The 22,850-nt window shown below is 37.8% G+C and overlaps 1 protein-coding gene across 1 annotated transcript; it reads right to left on the bottom strand.

The window, feature by feature from the left end:
* Positions 1-436: 436 nt before the first annotated feature.
* LOC123813080 (sulfotransferase 6B1-like) lies at positions 437-17,430 on the bottom strand. The gene is made up of 6 exons (XM_045830128.1): positions 17,286-17,430; positions 14,913-15,097; positions 11,316-11,442; positions 5,746-5,840; positions 5,406-5,592; positions 437-728 (listed from the first exon to the last, which is right to left on the bottom strand). The coding sequence occupies exons 1-6, from the start codon at positions 17,428-17,430 to the stop codon at positions 610-612; spliced, it is 858 nt and encodes a 285-aa protein (XP_045686084.1). The 3' UTR covers positions 437-609.
* Positions 17,431-22,850: the final 5,420 nt, after the last annotated feature.

Genomic DNA, 22,850 nt, shown 5'->3' with positions numbered 1-22,850 from the left:
TGCTGGAATGCCGGAAGCCACATCAGAGTTATTGTAACATGAATGGGTGCCTTCTCATCCTTCCTTTCACCAAAATACCAGATTCCGGTCATCTGATAAAATCTGCCTATTAGGAGTTTTTGCCTCAGTAAAATTATGTTTACATTGCTATGACACTACAGAATCTTTTTACATGGACACCAAGGAATATTGAAATAAAAATATTTGTTTAGAGGTCACGATGGTCCAAAATGCAGGACAGAGATTCTTCTCAGACACTCGTTACTTCAGATAATCCCCCTCTTCTTTCTTTGTACATTAGTGCGGTTTATAGGATACCCACAGTAGTATGCTGTCTGAACAGAAATCATCTCTTTGCCTTATACATATCCTGAAAGCAGATATATAATTCAGCTATTCAAAAATTATATACTTCCTTTTATTAATGATTCCCTGCTACCATCAAATATGATAATAATAGTCTCTTGCGCATGGCACTCTTGATGCATTCATAAAGTGTCCATTTCTCTCTGAAACAAATATCTGCTTTCCACATTGGTAAAAAATATTTATGTATTCTACAAGCACTGTATCGCATAAAATGGAAATTGGTTTCATTTTCCATTTGTATTAAGAATAATCTTCAAAGTGTCTTGCTAGTTCACTGTGCTTCATTCTCTCTGCAAATAGTTCATCAAATACTATCTTCTGCTTTGAAGTAAAGTAGTTTATCCAATCACCCACTGCTCCTGGAAAAATTGGAAATGTGTCAGACAAGAACCAATTTAAATATATAGTAGTCACAAAAGAAATCTCTCAGATTTATAATAAAATGTGAACAATTTCAGCTCTTGGTGATAAGATGATAAGGAAATTATTCTTTCCCTTATTCACTAATCTGTTTCTAACTTTTTAGTAATAGTTGCATGTCAATTTGTATAGTTTAAAAAGTTCTATCTTAAAAAGAAAGGAAGATTAAAAATACACAGTCCTCAGTTTTACAACAGCAAGTGGAAAAAAATCAAAACATAAAGCAGACAATGTAGGTATAGTGATGCTGCTTTTACTTCCCAGCCTGTGTGCCTCTGGAGCAGTCACTGTGCTGACAACACAGCGCAGGGGTGGGGCGTTGGTCTCATTTTCAGGAAATGTATTCTACAATATTGATAACAAAGAGTTGAAAATATAATCATTTTCTTGTATGACATTGCCTCTAAAACACACCACCTGAGGTGAAAAGTCAGCTTTAATATTTTTTGGTCTTTCCTGGTTCTTCCTTGCAGTTTCTGATATCAATTCACTTAGACACTGCTTTCTTCTTTCTTTGATCTGGCTTTTGTTTGCTTGGTTTCTGATTTTTTCTTTTACTTAAAAAAAATCTTAAAAAAATAAAATAGTAGCTATATATGTAGGTTAGAGAAAATACGCATAAGCAAAGAGGATAAAAATCAAGGAAACTGTATTCCGGTAACATGGCTAACAAATTGGCCAGTGTGCATTTTCCCAGATCTTTGCAAATGTATAAATGCATATAAACTATATTTTAAATCACACAATTATAACCTAACTTTTCCCACTTACTATAGTTTGCTCATCTTTTCATATTAGTATTTATATATCAACAACGAAAGCTGTGGTGCATAGGGTAAGAGGGTCTGGCTTCAGATCTTGACTCTACCAGCTACTAATCATGTGTCTTTGGATAAGTTATTCAGGCACTGGGTGTCTCAGTAAAATATGGATAACATGAATGTTATCCTCAAAAGTCTGCTGTCAAAATCCAGACAAACCAAGTAATGTCTCTGGCACAAACTAAAGCACTCAGTAAATTCTAGCTATTTTTACTCTACAGTTTTCATGACTCCACAGTGAACCCTTGTATGGATATGACAACATTTTTAGCAGTTTCTGATTAATGATACTTAAGTGAATCATTCCATACTTCTATAATTCTCCCCCCAGACTTTAGTATGTCAGAAGCCCTAAGACTTCTGACACTTATGTGGACTATCCTTGCTTGTCACCTTATCTCCCTGACCACCATAGTCATTTACTAGAATATCAGCTCTACTTCTGAGTTTAAAGTAAAGACAGCTGCAGGCACAAATCCTCCTCTGTGAAGATTATCTCTGTGTGCCAAGGATTCTGAATCAGTGACTTCAGTAGTTTCTTTGAAACTCTTACTTTCAGAGGATGGAGCCCCCACACCCACCCCATCCATCAAACAAAAGAAATAAAGTGAATGGTCTCTTGCCCTGGCTGGTGTGGCTCAGTAGACTGAGCTCCAGCCTGCAAACTGGAAGGCTGCTGGTTCAATTCCCAGTCAGGGCACATCCCTAAATTGTAGGCTGTTGGGAACCGCCCTGACTGGTATCAGAGGCTGAAACCCCCGCCTAGCTAAGGCTAAGGGAACGCCCTTGGAACCGTAAGCCGGCAAGGAGATAAAAGCTTATCTCTCTGGCAGGAATGCTGTTTCTGCTGCTTTATTCATAACTGAACCCCAAAAAGCTTGGTCGGTTAGCCAAAGACGGGTAAGATTCCCCACGGGGGGAACGACCCAAGCCAGGCACGATCACTTTTGGGAGGCCCCCCAAAAGAAGGACTTGGGGGGGGCTGCAGCAAAAGGGGGTGATGGACCCTCGCTCCTCGGCTTTGACATAGCCTGAGTTCTCAGCGTCTGGGAGAAAATCTCCTTATCTCTCAGTTGCCTTAGTTCCCTTGCTCCACCTAAGCCTGAAACAATGACAGGGTGGTACAGCTCAGTACTGAGAAGTGCGGATTCCCCAGGGTGATCAGGCCTAAGAAAGAATATGTAAATTACTGTGAAACCTTCTTTGTTTAGAATGCTCTCAGTTGAATGAGAAGGGTCTTAGGAGGAAGTTAGTTTGTTCCTCAGTCGTACAGCTCTTTGACCCCAACTCAATAGACCGGCAGAGTTCTTTGTTTTCTATGATTCCTTACTTCCCCTAATGAGTACTGTACTTTACCTGAATTATTATGCAGCATGAGCCCAATAAAAGCAGGTATGGACTGTAAATCGGCGCGCTCCCCACTAGGGGGGGTGGCCATTTCGTCCCTACTTCCCCACAGAAACTAGTTTGTCTCTGTGCATGTGTCGTTTTTTCTCACGTGTTTATCGTCGAGCCATCCACAGCGTTCCGTGGTCACTGCTGGCCGGTGACCCACGCGCAACAGTAGGCCAGTCCCTAACAGGTGAAGCATGAGGGGCAACCACACATTGATGTTTCTCTCCCTCTCTTTCTCCCTCCCTTTCCCTCTCTAAAAATAAATAATAAAATCTTTAAAGAAATAAATAAAGTGAAGGGTCTTTATTGACCCACCCTTGGGTTTAGTTTCTCACATAATCCAAGTGTACCAACCGGTGCTCATGGTGACTAGTATCAGTAAAGATGTTCCTATCATCAACCTTCTGTGCTTTGTTAGACACAATATAAAGAAACCACTTTTAGATAAAATGGAAATGCATTAGAATAAATGTTGTCGCCTACAACTATGTTGATATGGTTTCCCCTGGAAATGTTTACTAGGGTCACAATGGCAGGTCAGGGATAATCTCTACCATCATTCCAGTAAAATTTCCCAAGTTTGTAAGATAAGACACATGAGTGCTGAGAATTTGCTAATCAGATCTCAAAGGGCAGTGATAAGCAATGTCAACAGTAGCTCTGGATTCCAGTAACCATCAGGACTTTTTCATTTCTGATCATCCTCTTTACCATGGTCCATCCTGATCTCTGCTTCTCACCCTTTATTTCAGTTTACCTTCCTCCATGCATCTTCTAAATTCTTTCTGTCTTCCCTTTATCATCTCTCTCCCACCTCTCCTGACTTTTTCTTGACCCTGTCTCTCTCTCAAGCTCCCATATCATCTGACTTCCATCCTCCACTATCAAACTTCTTGGAAGAGTGCTCCTTATTTGTTGCTCCTTTCTTTATTTCTCATCTCTTCAAATCCCTCAGCCTGGCTTCCTCCTGCACTCTTAGAATTCATGAATGAAAAGTAAATGGTCATCTCCTACCCTGGCCTTCTTCCTGATTCTGGCCGATCTTTTTGCTTGGCTCGTCTGGAGACTGTTTCATTCCCATTGACATCAGGGTCCCTAGGGCTCCCCTTTCTGTCCCTTTCTCCAGAAGCTCTTCCCACTTACCCTGAGCAACTTTATTGAATTCTACAATTTGCTGATGGCTCACTGACCTCTCAGCTCAGCTGCACCCAACAGTGACTCACTGCCACTGCCCTAGTTATAATTGTTAATGTTTCATAACTGAACTACTACCAGAGCCTCTTTGCTAGACTGTCTGCCTCTGCTTTTAACCTCTTCTAATCAATTTTCCACACAGGTCTGACCATGTCAGATCCCTTCTTGAAAGTGCCAACAGACTGAGGGTAAAAAAGACCTCTGTATGATGTCCCTCAAAGCTTTTGGAATCTGGCCCCAATCTCTTCATCTCCCTCCTTCAGTTTCACACATCATACACCATTCTAGCACATGAGAGACTGCCAGCTCTTCCTAGAAAATACGATTGAGGCCCTGGCCAGGTTTCTCAGTTGGTTAGAGCATCATCCTGATACACCAAGGTTGCAGGTTCAATCCCTGGTCAAGGCACATATAAGAAACAACCTATGAATGCATAAATCAGCGGAATAACAAATTGATATCTTTATCTCTCTGCCTCTCTCTCTCTCTCCTCATTTCTTTCTCTCTAAAATTAATTTTAAAAATTAAAAAAAATAAAATAAAATTATCATCCAATTCCATACTGGTTCTGAATTTTTCTTCTTGCTGTCAGATTTTATTACCTAACCTCCTTCTAAGTTACACGTTAAGACTTAGTGGAGAATTATTTCCTTCTTTTTGTGTTCCCATGCAGATGAACTTCCTTCAACAACAATCCCAGCTCTCTCTCCACCCCTGACTTCTGCAGAGCAAGTTATTTGATTGGTGAGTTTGGGAAAATGCACCATCCACACTTACCAGCTCCTTTCTCTCTCCTGAAGAAAACATGCCATGTAACATGCTCTGAGTGACCTACTTCGCTAGGGGGACAGGACATTTGCATTTGATTGGCTGCATTAAGAATGTGCTTATAAAATTCAGGGTAACTTATTAGCAAACACACTGGTCTGCAGACCTGAGGCACTTCTTCAAATCATTTTATCATTTCTATCTGATTGACACCTGTGTTTTTCTCTCAGTTGGTTCCTAAATGGGCATGGAAATCTCAAAATCTGGAAAGAATGCAATTCAAGAATTTCATTTAAGAAACATTCACCGATGGATGACAATGTGTCATCTGTTGTGCAAGACAGGGTGCACTACGGGGAAATAAGGGTTAAAAAGGTAAAATAAAACTACTTCCAAATATGAGCCCCAGGCAAGGCACCGCACCTTCTTCTGACTTACCTTTCCTGAATACCAGGCTCCTGTTTGATGTGAGGGCACAGATGGTCTTATTTGCGTCACAGTTTTCTTTGGCTGCATCATTTTTCATTTCCCTGAATGATGATTTACAAGCAATCTGATTGATTTCTCTTTCACTCACATTTATACCGAGGAAAGTAGTTATTTTCTTTATGCTTTTAGAAGGATTCTGGACAATAAGCAAATTTTAAAAAGTGTTACTCATCAAAATACCAAATTTATTCCCTGAAATCCAAAAACAGGACAGGATTCATTGATTGACTTCCTGTATTAACATAATTTGACTTGAATTTTGATTGTTGAAATGTTAGGAAAGACTTACTTTCTTCATTTCTTCATAGAATATAAATAGAATGTTTTCATCACTTTTGTGGTCTTCCCAGGTTAAAATGTGATCAAACCAAGATCCATACACAACTAGAAGAAAAGTGAATTGTTGTGTTAATATTTGAACATTATGGTTTTAGGGTTTGGGTTCTTCCCACTTCAGCAAAGTTGTTAAAGCAAGGCACATACTTATTAGACTCTGGAATGAAAAAGTTTTCCTTAGAAGAGCTCAATTTCTCTATTGTTTCAACTAATTACAATACTGTGAAATGAAGCTGGATAGTGAGATCTTCTAATCAGGTTGTGTATATTTTTTTCTTATTTTTAGTAAATGTTTTTTATCATCAGGGGAACTGACAACAGAAATACAGTGATATACACTTCTCCAATTTCTGTTTTGATTAACTACTTTGGATTGTGGGAGAAATAGAGAAACATTGAGAATTTGGCATTTTCTTTCTGTAATGTGACATGCTTTTCATAACTGTAAGTTCTTATCACAAAAAGTGTACAAACTTCTTTTGTACACCACCACCACCAGCACAAACCACTACAAACCACCACTTCTTTTGTACACCACCACCACCAGCACAAACAAGAATTCTATTCAAGTATCTTAGTTCAAGGTTGAGAAATATAGGCCTATGGATTTATCAGTAGTTGATGTTGTCTCTTTAATATTTTGTTAATTTGACAGACTTAAAAAGTCTCCAGGGCTTAAAAGTAAAATATTATCATGTAAAGTAACCTCTATAACAGTGATGATTAAAAACACAAAAAGTTGACTAGCTTGACAAAACAAAGTATAAAACAAAAATGTAAAATACTACATATACATCTTTCCATGAACTGTATCATATAAAGATTTAATACTAACTAGTTCCCAAGTCATTTTGAACAGTAAAGCTTTAAATAAATTGAAATATAATTAACTTCAAACTACGTGCAATTTTTCATGGCTTCGGCTCCCGAGGAAGCAAAGGGCAAGAAAATAACTGTAGCATATTTTTGAAACCAGAATTTCTGGGACCACTGTGGTATCGTTGGAGCCAACCTAATTCTTTACTACCCCTCGGACCCAAAAGGCTGTATAGGAACTAGTTCTTAGAAGAACTGTGCAGATAAAGTTTTCAGTTCTCAGTAATCTCACTGCTATTTCAGTGCCTCACATAATACTGGCTTTGAATTACCTGAATTACACATCAGTGACAAGGGTTTATCTTATAAGAATGGCCAATGTTTTCCCAAGTACGAACACAGAGGGGGAAGAAGACTGATTTTTCTCTCACATAAATTTAGGAAGTTAACTAGTCTCCAGTTTCCCAGACTACTTCACAGTCTCCACCAGCATCCCAATTCCCACTGGCAGCCACAGCCCAGCCCTCCTGGCAATGTCACTGCCTAGAGTCACTGATAATGCGGAGCCCTGAATACTGTGCATTGGGGCTGGGGGGCAGCCCATATTTCTCTGACCAAAAGTTAGGTAGGGATAGAGATCCAGAGTTACACTTCATGGGCAGGGCCCGATGGGTGGGGTACTCTAATTGACCTTGCCCATTATGGTTATTCAGGAGAAAATATATTCCAACACATTCAAAATAGATTTAAGAATAAATTTTTAGATCTTAGTCTGATCATAATTTGATAGCCAGCTGTTCTATTATTAACTAATTTCTACTGTACCTTGTTCCAAAAGGACTCAAGCTAGCCAGTAGAATGTAAAGAAATTGGTTGCTTGTGCCTTTTTCACTAATGTAGAAAATTACAGTTTGGGTTAATTCTTTAATCAGAATCCTTATTGTCCAGGTCATGAGTAGGGTGGACCCATGGTTTAGTAAGAAAATACAGTTTCCAAAATAGAGATTTGAAACTTTGCTTTTATGGGAAATATCTTTCTACATATCCTTCACTTAATTACAAAATCATTCCACCACCTCCTGGCTTTAATTAACATCCGACTGACGGCCCTCCTGCTCTCCATGTTGGTGCTGGCGGTACAGAGGTGAGCACAGTCGCCTTCCAAAAGTTACTCCTTCCCCTGAGATGGCCTTGAACACAAGTTGCTCTTTCTCAGCCCACTCATGTATCTTAGGGAGAGTGAGTCAGCACTCGGCTTTCTAGGGAATTCCAGAACTCCTCCCTCCCAGACATTCCAAGCTCCTTTAGCCTGTCCTTCGACTATACCACTCCTTCCATCCTGGTTTCAGTCAGAAATTGACCTTCCGACCTCTCCACTGCAGTCGCTGACGACTGTGATTTTAGATTACAATCTTCTGCGTCATCTCAGGTCTCACTATCAACTGTGGTAACTTTAATGGATATTTCTGCAATACCTTCCTCTAACTATTTTTGTCCCTTTCTCCCTTTACTTTCTTCCCTTTGTACATTTCCTCAAGACTTTTTTCACCAATACTTTCAACTTCCTGTCCCCTTAAAGGTTATCTTAATCACCCCCCCAAAACATGCAGTGTTGGATCAAAACACTTAGCCTTCTTTCTAGCTCACCCCCCCACTGCTGAGATCTGCCGAAGAAATGCTTACCACTCTGTGTTTACACCGCTGCAAATTCATTTTTCCAGCCTCAAGGGCCCCAAAGCTGCCTGGCAAACCAATTTGTCCTGCATTAACACATTATCCTATTCTTCAGCTGTTTCAAACTCCCATACTTTTTGCAAGCCCTCTACCCAACTCTGATATCCAATTATAATGAGTATCTTACTGTCTAGTCTCTAGAAAGCACTCTGGTGATAGATAATTATACAGAAAACAAAACTCACTGGGATGAAGTGGCCTAGGAAATGGAGAATTTTAATATAAAACTGAGAGGGGCTAGCTATAGAGAATAAAAAGTAAAATGTGAAGATGTTGTTTCATTGAAATATTAATCTGCCAGGATATTGTGAGAATATAATTTACAGTTACTGTTTCATTTAAAAACCTAAAGTGTATTGTAAACTCTCTGAAAGATAAATTAGATGATTCAATAAATGTCATTATCTTTATCTTTATTGCAGTGTCTTATCATTCAATGTGGACTTATATCTATGTTTTGAATATGGGTTTTGGATATCATGATGCCTCATTTGTAAAAGAATCTTTCTAGATAAACATCAACTTGTAATATTTCCACCTTAATGAAAAATTATTTAAAAGTCTTTGTGTCTTTAAAAGTTATGTCTAACAGAATAAGTCAGTAGATTTTTACAGCATATTTTAACCATTACTTAATTTGAACCTCCAAATAATCCTACAAAATAGAGGATTTTATTAGTCCTATTTTATATTAGGAGTCTAAACCTTAAAATGGTTAAGCTATTGTCCAAAATCACACAGGGAACAAAGCATTGCCAGGACTCGACCCCGGGTCTTCTGAACCTATAGCCTGTTCTTGCTGCTATATCACGTTGTCATTTGCAAGAGGAATAATCCTCCCCCACAAAGTCATCGAAGAACACCCGTGAAACATAGCCATTTACAACACACACAAACACACACAAAAATGAACAACCGTATCTTGTAAGTAGGAAAATGTGAAGCAATTGTTCCTACCTGAATAAATTTTTTAAAAGCTTTAGGAATTCAGTGACTATTCCCAGTGTCTAGAGAGACTGCCCAGTTGTAGAATATTTACATGCCAGGTCTCTTTACAGCTAAAAATCTATTAACTCACCTAAGAAGCTGTAAAAGGTTCACCCAAAATACTTTTTCCAACTGCACTCTGCCCTTCCCACATACGCTACTGCAGCTTCTAGTACTGTGATAACAAAAGCATATGCTTCGTGACACACTGGTTTGCTGCCCTGTGCATGGCCTGGGTTGGCCCTTCTGTGTCTACATGCATGGAACAATAACCTCTCGAACAGAAGCAGCCAGACCACACCCTGCTGCTGCTCAGCTTTCCAGAGATATGGCCAGGTCTGAGCATCTGCAGTGTGAGGAAGGATGGGTGAGCCTCAGCGTGTGTGAATGGGGGGACAAATGCAATGTTTTTTTCTTGAGAAAAAGCAGGCCCAAGATCTGTTTTAAAAATATAAGTTATGTATTTATACTCTGCTTATTCCAAAAATGGAATTGAGGCAGAGTGAGGCATGCTAACTATCTTCAAATATTTAGAAGGCTAACATGTGGAAGAGGAATGAATGATCGGGGCACAATTTTTTGTGGGACGAGTTATGGCACAGTGTGAGAGCAAAGATTTTGGAGCCGACACCTGGATTTAAATCTCGGCTCTGCTCCTTATTAGTTACGCATCTATGGACAAGTTATTTGGCCTTCCGAGGTCAGCAGTTTTATCCCCTGTAAAATGACAATAATATCTTCTACCTCATGTGGTTGAGTGAGGATGAAAAGAGATCATGTGTGCACAGCACTTAGCTCCGTGTCTGTGTCACACGGTAAGGATTTTTCAACACGTGGAAGTTCCAAGATGAAGTGTTCTGGAGAACAGGAGTGTGGAGTGTGAACCAACATCCTGTCAAGGTTAAGAAGTTCAAACTTAGCACCTACAATTCTTGGAGATGTTGTAAAGGTGATGGAAACATCAGGTGGGTGTTTTAAACAGATGACCTTTACTGCACCTGTCATTCCTGAAACTTTATGACTCTACTAAATGCATGTCATTAAATGAGGAAATGGAGGAGTTAAAATAGTATGAGAATAGCATATTCTTGCAAAGGGAATATAGCAAAACAAAGTATCAAATCCTGTTGCTGGTGATTTCCCAATGTCTTCACATTCAGGTTATACTTGCTGGGGCCTCTCTTAAATTAAGAAGCAAAAAGCATGACAGTTTACATATAAAATACTGAAACTAGCAATTAAGATCTACTCTAAGCCCAGTAAGAAGAGAGAAAATCTTCTGGGTGCACACCATTTCTAAGCCATGTCTCTTTTAAATTCAGCATTGTCTTTATATATTATGTTTGTTTATTATACATTGGGAGTTTAGAAGGGCTTTTTTAAGTGCTCCAGACACCACTGAGTCATAAAAATAGGGAATAAATTCAAAGGTCATGCACGGGAGCAGGGCCAGCGTATGCTACGCAGCTCAATCAAATGATGTCTCCTTGTGGTATTTTCAGGATAAATGACTTTCTGTTAGTTTTTATAAAACCAAGTGCCAGGATGGCTAATTCTTTTACATTTGTTTTATTTAGGGGATTTGAGGGGTCATGTGTGTGTGTGTGTGTGTGTGTGTGTTTTATTTTCTATGCAGGTGTATAAAAGGCATGTTTCAGCTACCTGTCTAGGTTTTAGCCGTATCTCACTGTGCTCCAATTAGTGCATAATTATTTCACTGAAAAGACTGACAGTATATAGAAAACATAAAGGCTTGGTCAGCATTAATCTTAATAAGAGCTTGCTAATATGTACTGCTCAAGGGTGATAAGAAAGACTGTGAAGAAGCACATTGAGAAACAACTGCTTAGAAGTAAAAGAATAATCTACTGAAGGATGTACTTCTGAAAATAGGCATTGGAATCTATTTAAACTTTTGGAAAACACTTTCATGTTGAGCAGAAAGATTCACTGTATATTATGAATAAAAATCATTGTTATATTTACCATCTCCTCTTAGGAATAGCTCTAAAAATGCAGCCCAGGATTCAATGCCAGGGAGATTAGGGTTCTCTCTGTAGTAGTGGAACAGAGAAACAGCTGTGTCTTTTGGATTCCTGATGATGTAGATAATCTGTTTAAAAAAATCAATTTATTTTTGGGTGAAAATAGCCACAATGCAAAACATTTCCTAAAAGAAAGTAGGAGCTGGGACTGGAAATATCGGGGAGAAACTCCGTAGAGCATAGACTGTAGAGCCACTGTGCTGTGCCCCAGAAACTGATGCAAAATAATACTGAATGTTAACTGTGATTTTAGAAATTTGTAAATAAAAAAAATTATAAAAAAACCAGTTGGAGCTAACCTTACCTGTGCCAGTCACGATTTTTTGGCAGCTTCGGCTAATTATTAAACACAGACTTAAACCAGTGTTTCAACATGCTCTGTGCATAGGAACGGTCAGGGGATCTTGTGAAAATGCAGATTCTGACTCAGGAGGTTCCGGATAAAGCCGGGCCTCCTGCATTTCCAACAAGTTCCTGGATTTGTTGATGCTGCCAGCTCACCAACCCCACTTTTTCAGTTTATGTGTTACATTTGGTCCTATCTTCTTAGGGGTAGACGTGAGAAACCCCTATTCCTTTATAGGATGAGATTACTTTTTAAATATCCATTTATTATAAAACATGATTCACATACAGTACAATTTTTTACAAAGTGATCTATTCTTATTTATGGGAAGAATGATGTTTTGGAATTTTCTTTTTCTACAGTTATTCCGGCAAAGCACAAGGAATCTGAGATACCTACCAATTTACATAAACACTGCAACTGTAATTTAATTCAATTCAATATATACACATATATAATACCTACTGTATACCACGTGGTGTGCAACACTCTAGGTCCAAGGAATATAATAATGAGCAAGACAGAAAGAGTTCTAGTCCCCTGAAAACAGCAGTGAGGTGAGGAACACGCTTGACAATGCAGAGTTCCGAGGGTCCTGACAGGGAAGTGCAGAGCACAGTAGGAGCGTACAAGAAATCGCAGGGAACCAGTGTGATTAGTTGGATAGGAAAGGACTATTACTCAGTCACAGTCAACACTGCACAAGTACCAGGTGTTCTACTTGACTTTCAATGGACAATCAGGGTGGACACATTTTCCTTAGGTAAGAAGGTGTTTACTAAGTTCTTTTAACACCTATCTTTCCGTACTGTGCTCTGAGCACAGGTACTGTGTGTGACCCACATAAACGGCACCTGCTCCTCTTTTCTTGAGGGACAGTAAAGGCCACTGTGCACAAGAAAGAGGTGCCCCTTCACACCACCCCCCACCATTGTCTGTTCTTTGTCCCAATAGGTTATAGTGGAGTAACCCAACACCACAGGTTTTTCTACCTGCTCTAGACCTTGTGAACCCCAAGACTCAAAGGGCACAGTTTAAAAATCCACTGCCTTGCCCTGGTCTCTTTCTAAAGTTAATTAAAAAAAAAATCACTGCCCTAACAAAGTGATAAAATGGCAGTATTTTTAGCCATCCAGTTGGAGATTTTGAGGGGTGGTACAGAGAAGAGTTTTAGGGCCTTGAAGAGCCCCTCAAAGTTGTATTCTGTATTATCTAGTAGTAAAGTCAATGAATGCAAACCATTAATACATATTTTGTCAAAAGAGGTTAAAGGAATGTATGCTGTAACTGAACATGGTAACAGATGTTAAGCATACTTATTGTGCTGATCATTTTATAATATATGCAAATACTGAATCATTCTGTTCTACATCTGAAACTAATATAATGTTATATGTCAATTATGCTCCAAAACACACGAGAAGGGTATATTCATTCTAATAAATCATAAGAAATAATTAGGGGAAGTTTGAGGGATATGAAAGCAAGGCAGAATAGTACTCTGAAAAAAAATTAAATATGAACTAAATATCATGAAATGAGTTGAAAACATAAATTTCTCCTGAGATAGTTTGGAAACAAAAAAGGGGAGACAAAGGTTAGGAGAAAACTGTAAGAGGCCTAGTGGGGCTGTGAGCTGGCAGAGAGAGACTGGCAGAGGGACCTTCTGCCTGGTAGGCCCTGCTGGAGCAGGTACAGCTGGTCCCGCCCCAAGCCCTTAGGTCTGGGCCTCAGCAACAGAGGACAGCTCATCCTCTTGGTGGACCAGGGCCAAGCAGCGTCTCAGTCCCCATTAGAGGTCACCTTAAGAGGGTTGTGCCTTAAGGCTGTACCTTCAGTGTGGTATGTCATTGAAAGAAGCACCCAAACCATTCTGAGCTCAGTTTCTTTGTTTATGAAGAGAAAAATGCCCACTGCTCTAATTTTTGTAATATGTTTGTAAAACAGCTCAATCTCTGATAGCCACTTGTTATCAGTGTTATTGCATTGCCCCGAGTAAGGGTTTTTGAGCTCAGAAGACTCTTTTTCTGCCCAGATGCCTCTCTCTCTGTCTTAGAGACAGTCTGAAACAAAAATGCTTGGTTGAGTGAAAGTGTTACTGAGATAGTACACCTTCCCCTGTTCTGATAGACTTGCTGGGAACAAAGGCAAAGCTGACCTTTACTTCTGGCTACTTGTGCTTACTTTTCTTCGGGCAGAATAGAAGATGTGTGCATAGAGACTCCACAGCTGTGGAGCTGTAGTCACAACAAGATCTGCTCTGATTTGTGCACCTCTGACCGGTAGGTTGTGTTTGTTGTTTTTGAGATACGGCTGACATTGCTTACAGCGGCTTCATTACTGGGGCCTCGATACAACAAATACAGGTATCTCACCTTTGCTTTTCAAATGTTTCGTTTTTTTTCCTGATCAAAACAGAATTTTTGAAGTGCACCTTATACAGACATTTGTCAAGAAAATAAAACCAACCCTAATGTCGTACCCTATAAAAGCTACTCAGTATGTTGTTATATTTACATCTGGACTTTTTTCTATGTGTGTGTGTATATATGTTATAATTAAATTGAGATTATTCAGTACATATGTATTTGAAATATACTTTCTACTTAACCTTATTCCATAAGCATTTCTCCATGAAAACATAAATTTGAATATAAAGTATATGAAAATATAAAATACTTTAAAATTATGGTTAACTTTTAAAATAATAATAATAATAATGTGACACTTTATTTTAAAAATAGCTTGATGTAACTATTTTTAAGCATTTTATATACACTTTTTATTCCTTTCTTATATAATTCCTTGCAAAAATGACAGATAAAAATAATTAAAATAACACTAAGGCAATTTTTCTTTCTCTAGACATCAATATTTAAAGTAAAAAGATTAAAACCAGATTCAGAATAGACTAAGACACTGTCTAGTATAATTATAATTCACATTTATTTCACTGCTGAAGGATTATTAAAATAATTTTTATGAACTAGATACCCTAGCCACACCTACACATGCCTTGTCCTGTTGAATCTGTATGAGACTGATACCATTATTTCTGTATCTAATGAGGAAACCAAGCATCAGAGAGCATCAGCAATTCTCCAAGATGACATATCTTGTAAGTGGCCGAGCAAGAATCCAAGCTTGGTTTTGTGGCGTTCCCAAGCTTCCACCCTTCACCATTGAACTTACCTTGCATTGTTTTTGTTTAATATCCACTGGCAGCATGTTATAGCTCAAATGTGTTGGAATAACTCTTCTCTTACAACACATCTTTAGCTCTTCAAATTTAGAAATGTCTCCCAATTCAATTGGAGATGTTAGAGTAATTTCAGCATTGGGAATATTCTCAATGACTTTTGCAATCCAGTGGGTACCTTCACACAAAAATAAAGTGAAATTCATTTTTAATTAAATGGCACTTTTAGTGAAATGAATATAGTAAATTAGCATTAGGTTATAAAAGCAATAAATGCATTAATTTTATTATAAATAGTTTTACAACCTTTTGAAACCTGACACCTATTAAAATCTGTTGAAATACTTAAAATGTTAGTTTATTATGCAGGAATAAAAGTGTGAAGTGATATGAAAACTGTATATACTCTCTCCTCAGCATGCAATCCTCCTCTGTGCTACTACTCACCTCTAGCATCTTCTCCAATTCACAAATACACAGACCTTCCCACACACAATTCCCATTGGTCCTGCAAGCTTGTCATCTTGCTTTTCCAAGTCCCTACTCCCCTGAAACGATTGCTCACCTTTCAGGTCTCTCCAGAGTAACACGCACCAGAGTGCACTTGCCATTGCTTATTTATGTCTATCTCCCCAGTTCCCCTTTGAAGATACACTGGATCTTATTTTTGTTTGTGTGTAAATGCCAAGACGTTGTGCAAACAAAGCATTAGAACAATGAGCAAAATGGCATATTCAAACATCATAGAGATGCAAGCCCGTTACCTCAGAGTCTGGCAGGAAAACCCTTTCATGTTTACCTGGAGCAAATGCGGACGTGCTCCGGTGTGGTAGACTCTAGTAAACAGAAGCAGGGAAGCGGAAGTCTGGGTGGAGGTGATGTTTGTTAATTCAAAAGCAATGTCCACCACAGGGGAGAGAAGAGGGAATTTCAGGGGAGAATGGGAAGGGTTTATGGGAATAAATTTAAAGGACACAAGGACAAAAACTAGGGGGAGGGTGGTAATGGGAGGGAAGTGGGGAGGGTTGTGTGGATGGGCTGGATTGGGAGTAAAAGGGAGAAAACTGTACTTGAACAATGATAAAAAAGCAATGTCCCTGAAGACTTTAAATCAGCTTTTGTTTCCATTTCTCATTGTGATCACAATTTTAGAGTCAAATAAATACCCATAGCTTAAATAGTGCTCTCATTTGCATTATATGTTTTAAATTTAAGACTATTTTAGGTCATGATGTTAATGTCTTAAATATTTATAATTATATTATTCATATAAATGTGACTCATGTAGTAGTGATAGCTGTGTTATTTTAAGAAAATATACTGATTTCTTCTGATGAAGGAGGGAAAATACAGTTTGGTGCTGCTGAAAGAGAACTCCTGGCAGCTGGTGGGAAGAGGCACCAACATGACCAGTGACAACCTCGAATGTGGTTTCTCTATACAGTATAAATTAGTCACCTGTTCAAGGAAACTTAAAGTATCATTAATTATTTTTTAAACTACCATGTCAATTGAAGATAAGATATTTTTAGTCACAGAGCAACCTACTGCATAGCAAGAATACTGTGGTATTCTGGAGGCAATCATTTAACAGTCATTTGGGGCAATATTTTCTGATCGAAGAGATACATACATGGTTTTTAGTTCTTCTCAAAAACACCCTGGGAGACCTGGCCCTATGTGAACTCTGCGTCATCCAAAGGAAGAGTCTCCCAGGCCTGACTGGCAGTGCAAAGAGGGGACCATGGCACACATACAATCAAAGGGGACTGGAGCCTTAGCTGCTGAATCCAGGACAGCAGGTGTGTGGGTGCTCAGCTACACATCCACTATTCTGGACATAGCAACAGGCAGTTGGATATTATAAATCCTGGTCACCCCTCAGAATAAAAAATGGTATAATATTAATTTAAATAATAAGGCATAACCTATAATAATAAAAGTATTTATGGTTCTTATTAGCCCAGAGGTAAAAAGTATTTATTTATAAATCAATCATTGATTATAAATAGAATAAACACTATTTATCACCATCCTCGTGCTTGGCACAAAGTACTAAGAAAACTTTATAATGTTATAGATATTATGCTTATTATATATTTCAACATTTGTATGACTTCATAAATCAAATAGAAACAAATGTGTAGTAAAGCTCTAATTTCTCCAGCTGAACTTTTTCAAAGCACATTTTTTGCTTCTCTACTATCAAACTTTTTCATTAAAATAAGCAGTTGGGATACTTTAATTTCCTGTGGAAAATTCTGAAAAACAAATGTTTTGTAAAAATCATCATCATCATCATCATCATCATCATTATATTTTTATTATATTCCTACATTTACACAATACATTAACATAAACTTTACCTGATTTTGGATAGGAAACCAGAAATACATCATCTTCTCTTGCATTGAAAGAATCCATGGAACTTAGAAGTTCTTCTGAAGACATAGTAGAAAAGAGGATGTCCTTGAATTTATGAAGAACACTTGACTGGTTCTGGGATGACATCTTTCATCAAATCAGTCAGAAATTACTTAATAAACACTAACTACACAAGGCAGAGAGCAAGTGTGCTCCTAGCTCAGGAACAACGCAATCCTAGAATCACTGAGCTGGTATTCCAACAGGAGGAATATATATATACCTTTTGCAATTTTCACAGCAGTAATTTCTGAACGGTAACTGTTTACTGTGAAAATGACGTTATCTGAATTTCACTGATAACACACTTGATAAAAATATTTCCTCCACTTGTCACTCAAAATAGTTTACATACCAAGATTCCAAGTTACTAAAATGTAATTATTTAGGGAACTAACGTTAATCAGATCCTTTGGCCTAAATAAGGAAAGGCTTTTAGTGGCTGTAATGGATTACATCACTATGGAAATGATTGGGAAGATTGAACTACTTGTTAATATTAACACACAGTACAGGAAGTAGCTAGTACTGCATTTTGGGAAGAGGAGAGGAACAGAATGAGAAAAAAAAATCATCTAGGAGCTGGCAGATAAGTCTGTGACTAACATAAACCTTACAGGCAACAAAAGACAACATGAGTATCCGGAAACCCAGACATAAGAGATGTATGCAGCTCTGATATACTCTGAGTCATTTTTAGTTTGTCACTATTATTATCTTCCAGATTCAATTAGATATGGCAATGAAGTGCCCAGTTACCTCACTGAACAGTCGAATCTTTTTTGTTTGCTGTCTAGCCATTAAAAAAAAAAAAAGTACACCAACAAAGAAATGATCAGCATTTTAACTAAGCAAAAAAAGTAGAGGTCCACTGTATAAAAAATAACTAAAGAAGAAGGACATACATAATAGTGGCAGAAATGAAATGTAGAATGATGATCTACATATTGTGGACAAAACAGAGGCTCTGTGGGAAGCAATCTCACAGGGTGATTTGACCATCAGTTCCTAACTAGACAGGTCATGGTGAGTAGTCATCAGGCATATAGTTTTTAGTAAAAGGTTTATCTGTGTCTTACACAAACCCTGTCCATGGTTTCTGTGCATCTAGGTCAACACACCCTTGAAATAAGCTGTAACCACCCTAAAGAGAACACATTATCTTAACTACCCTGTAGTCCAATCTCTATGTGACCACCTCCAAGAGAGCACATAACATTTTTTTAAAATTATGTTTTTATTTATTTTTATTCTTTTTATTTTTAATTGAAATTTTTTGGTGACATTGATTAATAAAATTATACAAGTTTCAGGCATACAGTTCTACGATATATCATTTGTCTATTGTGTTGTGTGTTTACCAACTCAAGTTGAGTCTCCTCCTATCACCATTTATCCCCCATTTATCCTCTTCTACCTCTCCCCAACCCCCCCTTCCCTCAGGCAAACACCATACTGTTTTCTGTGTCCATGAGTCTTTCTTTTTTTTTGTTTTATCCCTTTACCTGTCTGGCCCAGCCCCCACCTCCCTCACCTGTGACAGCTTGTTCTCCGTATCCATGAGTCTGTGTCCACTTCAATAGTTTACTTTGTTTAGTAGATTCTACATATAATCGAAATCATGTGGTATTTGTTTTTCTTTGACTGCCTTACTTCACTTAGCATAATAATTTCCAAGTTCACCCATGCTATCACAAAAGGTAAAATTTCCTTCTTATTTAGGGCTGAGTAATATTCCACTGTGTAAATATACCACAGCTACTTTATCCACTCACATGATTTTAACCATCTTGTTACCTCTTCCCTCAATTTCAAATGCATAAAAGAAACTGCTTTCTCAGAAACATTTATATCAGTCTGTTGAGATCTTGCTTCCAGGTGTATCCTTTGTTTGGCTCAAATAAATATAAAAAGTCTCTAGAAGTTTTAGAAATTTCTTATATTGACAACATAGAAAATTCCAAAGAAGCTAAAAACAATTAGAATAAACATGTAAACTGAGTATGGTTGCTGGATTATAAGGTCAATACGTGAAATTAAATTGTATTTCTGTACTTTAGCAATATTTAAGTCCAAGTAGGTGGGTGGTTATTTTTTCATTTGTTTGTTTAGTTGGGTTTTCTTTTTTTTTGACCCAATGCAATGTTCTTCAAAATGGTACAGGTTTTCTCTGTGAATATTTTTTGTGCTCCCTCTGTGAGACAAAAGCCACACCCATAAATATCTCCAGGTTAAACCACATTCTCCTTTGGAATGAGCATCAGTGCTTTGAGATGATGCCTTTGAGATTTTTAGAGGCTTTTTGCCTAGCAGGTAAGGTCTGAGAGACCTGCCCTTAATATCCTTGAAAGCCTTTTGTCTGCCTATGGGTCTATGAGACAGGTACACATTTTAATCTTTCTGAGGTGTCAACAAGGATCTTATGGTCATATCTTGACTTCATCTTTACCCTGACACTGTGTTTTACTGGTAGTGCCATGGATGTGATCTCTGTTCTGAGGCCATGTCTTACTTTGAGAACGTTTTGCCAGCTAGAAAGAATGTCATGGACCCTATTTCCACTACATTCTGATAAAAAAATTCAACAGTTCTTTCTTTGGCCCAACTCTTTGTTCTTCTATTTTTTTATTATAGGCACTAGAAGAAGTCAGTTCTCATTTTCAACATTCTGCCTGGAAATCTTCCTAGCAAAACCGCATGGTTGATAAGTACTCTATTTTCTATACTTACTCAGGGGCTGGTGTTGTTACAGAACACCTCACATACAGGAATCAATTTCTGTTTTATAATTTATTTGCTGAATAACAAACCACTCCCAAAAAGTAGTGTTGTAAGACAATAATGTATTCTCTCTCTTATCATTTTAACATTACTGGGCTCTGCTGGAGAATTCTCATCTGGAGTCCAACATGAATGGCATTATTATTTATAGAAATAATAAACTCAGAATGAGGTTATTTTTCTTTCCTGGTAGTTTTGTGATGGTTACTTTAAGTGCCAGGATACGACAGATTCCACATCAGATAAGAAGGCAATATCAGGAAAGGTTCATAGGTAACACATGTACTAAGGTCATAACGAGAGCGGCGTTGACTTATGATGTGTCCAGGCCAGCTGGGAGTTTTCATTTGGGTCAAAACTGAGTCAGTTACTGGGAAGCAAGATTTCAAAAGTTTCCAAGATTACGATTTGCAGGTTTTTTATAAAATGTCCTTGGAATTAGGAGGGAATTCAAGGAATTAGGAGGGAATTCAAGGAAGATTATGTAAAGTGGAGGAAATCAAGGCAGGGATTGGATTATAGGATAGTTAACATCATGAGGTGCTCTCTTGAGGGTGGTTATGCCTTGCAGGGGTGTTGCTTTCGGTGTTTTAAAGGTGTGTTATCCTAGCAACATCAGGACAATGGACAAGGCTTGTTTGCAACCCTTCACTAAAAAATCATATGCCTGGGGCATGACTACACACCATGACCTGCTCAGGCAGAAATTTGTAATCAGATTACCTTCTGAAGTTACTTTCAGTAGAACTTCTATTTTGTGCCCTGGAGATACAAGTGACCATATGGCTATGTTGTGATACTAATATTTTATATGTGTATTTTTCTCTTAGAACACTTTCTTTTTTTTAAAAGGTTTTATTTATTTATTTTTAGGGAGGGAAGGGAGAGAGAGAGAGAGACATCAGTGTGCGGTTGCTGGGGGTCATGGCCTGCAACCCAGACATGTACCCTGACTGGGAAGAACAATTTCTATTGAAGCAACCGTTGCTCCAAGTCCAGAGCCAGAAAATACTCTTTCAACATATTTTATTGAGCACTTTCAATGGGCCAAACATTATTCTTCATAAGACTGAAAGGGACACGATTTCATGGAGATAATTCTAGTTCAGGGAGGCAGATCATTAAAAAAAAAGATCAACACAAAAATATCCAATAATGGTAAGTAAAATACCAAAAACAAAACCATGGTGATACAAAATGGAATAACCAGGAGGCCACTTATATTTGAACAGTCAGGGAAGGTTTCATTGATGAGGGTCCGGCCTTTATTTACTACACTGGAGAGGTGGTCCTCATGGGAAGTCTAAACATGCACTATTGTAGAAGTAAGTGAAAAGAGTATTGCCTCTGGTCAAAAAGTACAGAGATTGAAGAATTTGCTGAGAGCTCTGATGCTGTTAAATTGTCCTCACCAGGACAGCAAATTCTCAGCTGGACATATAATGGTGATGATGAAAATGCAATGTTGGTAAGTGAAAATTTCTTTTAGATTTGTTTACTTCATTGTTTTATTTTTCTCTCATGTTTTCTTGCCTTTGCTCTAAGTTGAGGGGGATTTCTGGCAAAGATGGAGTAAGAGGGAGCTGGCTTACTTTCTAAGTTGAAACAACTCAAAAACAAAACAAACAAAAAATATATATATGATGATATAAGGAGCAATGGTATTCAAGATCTTAGACATTGGGCAGTGATAGTTTATTCACTAATACTGTCACACATTTCTTATTAAATGACTACATTTAATTGGCTAAAATAAAAAAGACCAACTATACCCAGTTTTGGTGAGAACGTGAAGGAATTAGAACTCTCATACCCACAAAAGGGAATGTAAAATAGTGGTGCCACTTTGTCAAACAGTTTGGTAGTTTCTTAAATGTGAAATGTATCCCTGCTACAGGACCCAGTATTCCAACTCTTAGGTGTGAGAAATTAAAACATACACACTAAGATTTGTACATGAAAGCTCCTAGCAGTTTGATTTGTAATAGAAGAAGCTAAAAAAAAAAGAAAGGTCCATCATCAGGTAAATGGATAAACAATTTATGTTATATTCATATGATGGGATAATATTCACCATAAAGAGGAATGAACAATTGATACCTGCAACTATGTGGATGAGTCTCAGAATAGTTTAGCTGGATAAAAAAGCCAGAAAACAAAGAGTATATATTGTGTGATTTTTATTTACACAAAGTTCTAAAAAATGTAAATTTGTCTATAATGACAGAACACAGATTAAGTGGTTGGCAGGGCCAGGAAGGAGGTGGGAAGAAGCAGGAAGGAGAAACACAAAGTGGCACTGGGAATCTCTGGGTGTGACTGAAATGTTTACTGTGACTGTGGTGGTGGTGTCACAGGTATGTGATGTGATGATGACTGTGTATGATGACTTTACATGCATCCAATTGTTTCTGTGTTCCAATTACACCTCAATGAAGCTGTTAAAATTATTGAGGAAAATATTTCAATATCCAGAACCTGACAATCAGAGATTCATGCAACACCCTCCTGTGTATGTAATGCGTGTGTATGTTCAGTAAAAGATGGGTCTTGTACATTGTTACTGAAATTATCTGGTGAATTACTTATCTTTATAAATTGTTAGAAGGCCTTTTAGTTAGAAATTTGACTAGGAGTCTTAATAATAAAAACCTATTGGAAATGTCATGTAATTATTCTGGTATCTTTCTTGCAAAAATCATTTATTTTTGTTTGTTCTCTCAATG

The sequence above is a fragment of the Phyllostomus hastatus genome, unplaced genomic scaffold (assembly GCF_019186645.2).
Source record: "Phyllostomus hastatus isolate PE091 unplaced genomic scaffold, TTU_PhHast_1.1 phas_scaffold_93, whole genome shotgun sequence".
NCBI classification, from domain to species: Eukaryota; Metazoa; Chordata; class Mammalia; order Chiroptera; family Phyllostomidae; genus Phyllostomus; species Phyllostomus hastatus.
Note: the sequence above shows the minus strand (reverse complement) of the source record. Positions and strands in the feature narration are given on the sequence as shown.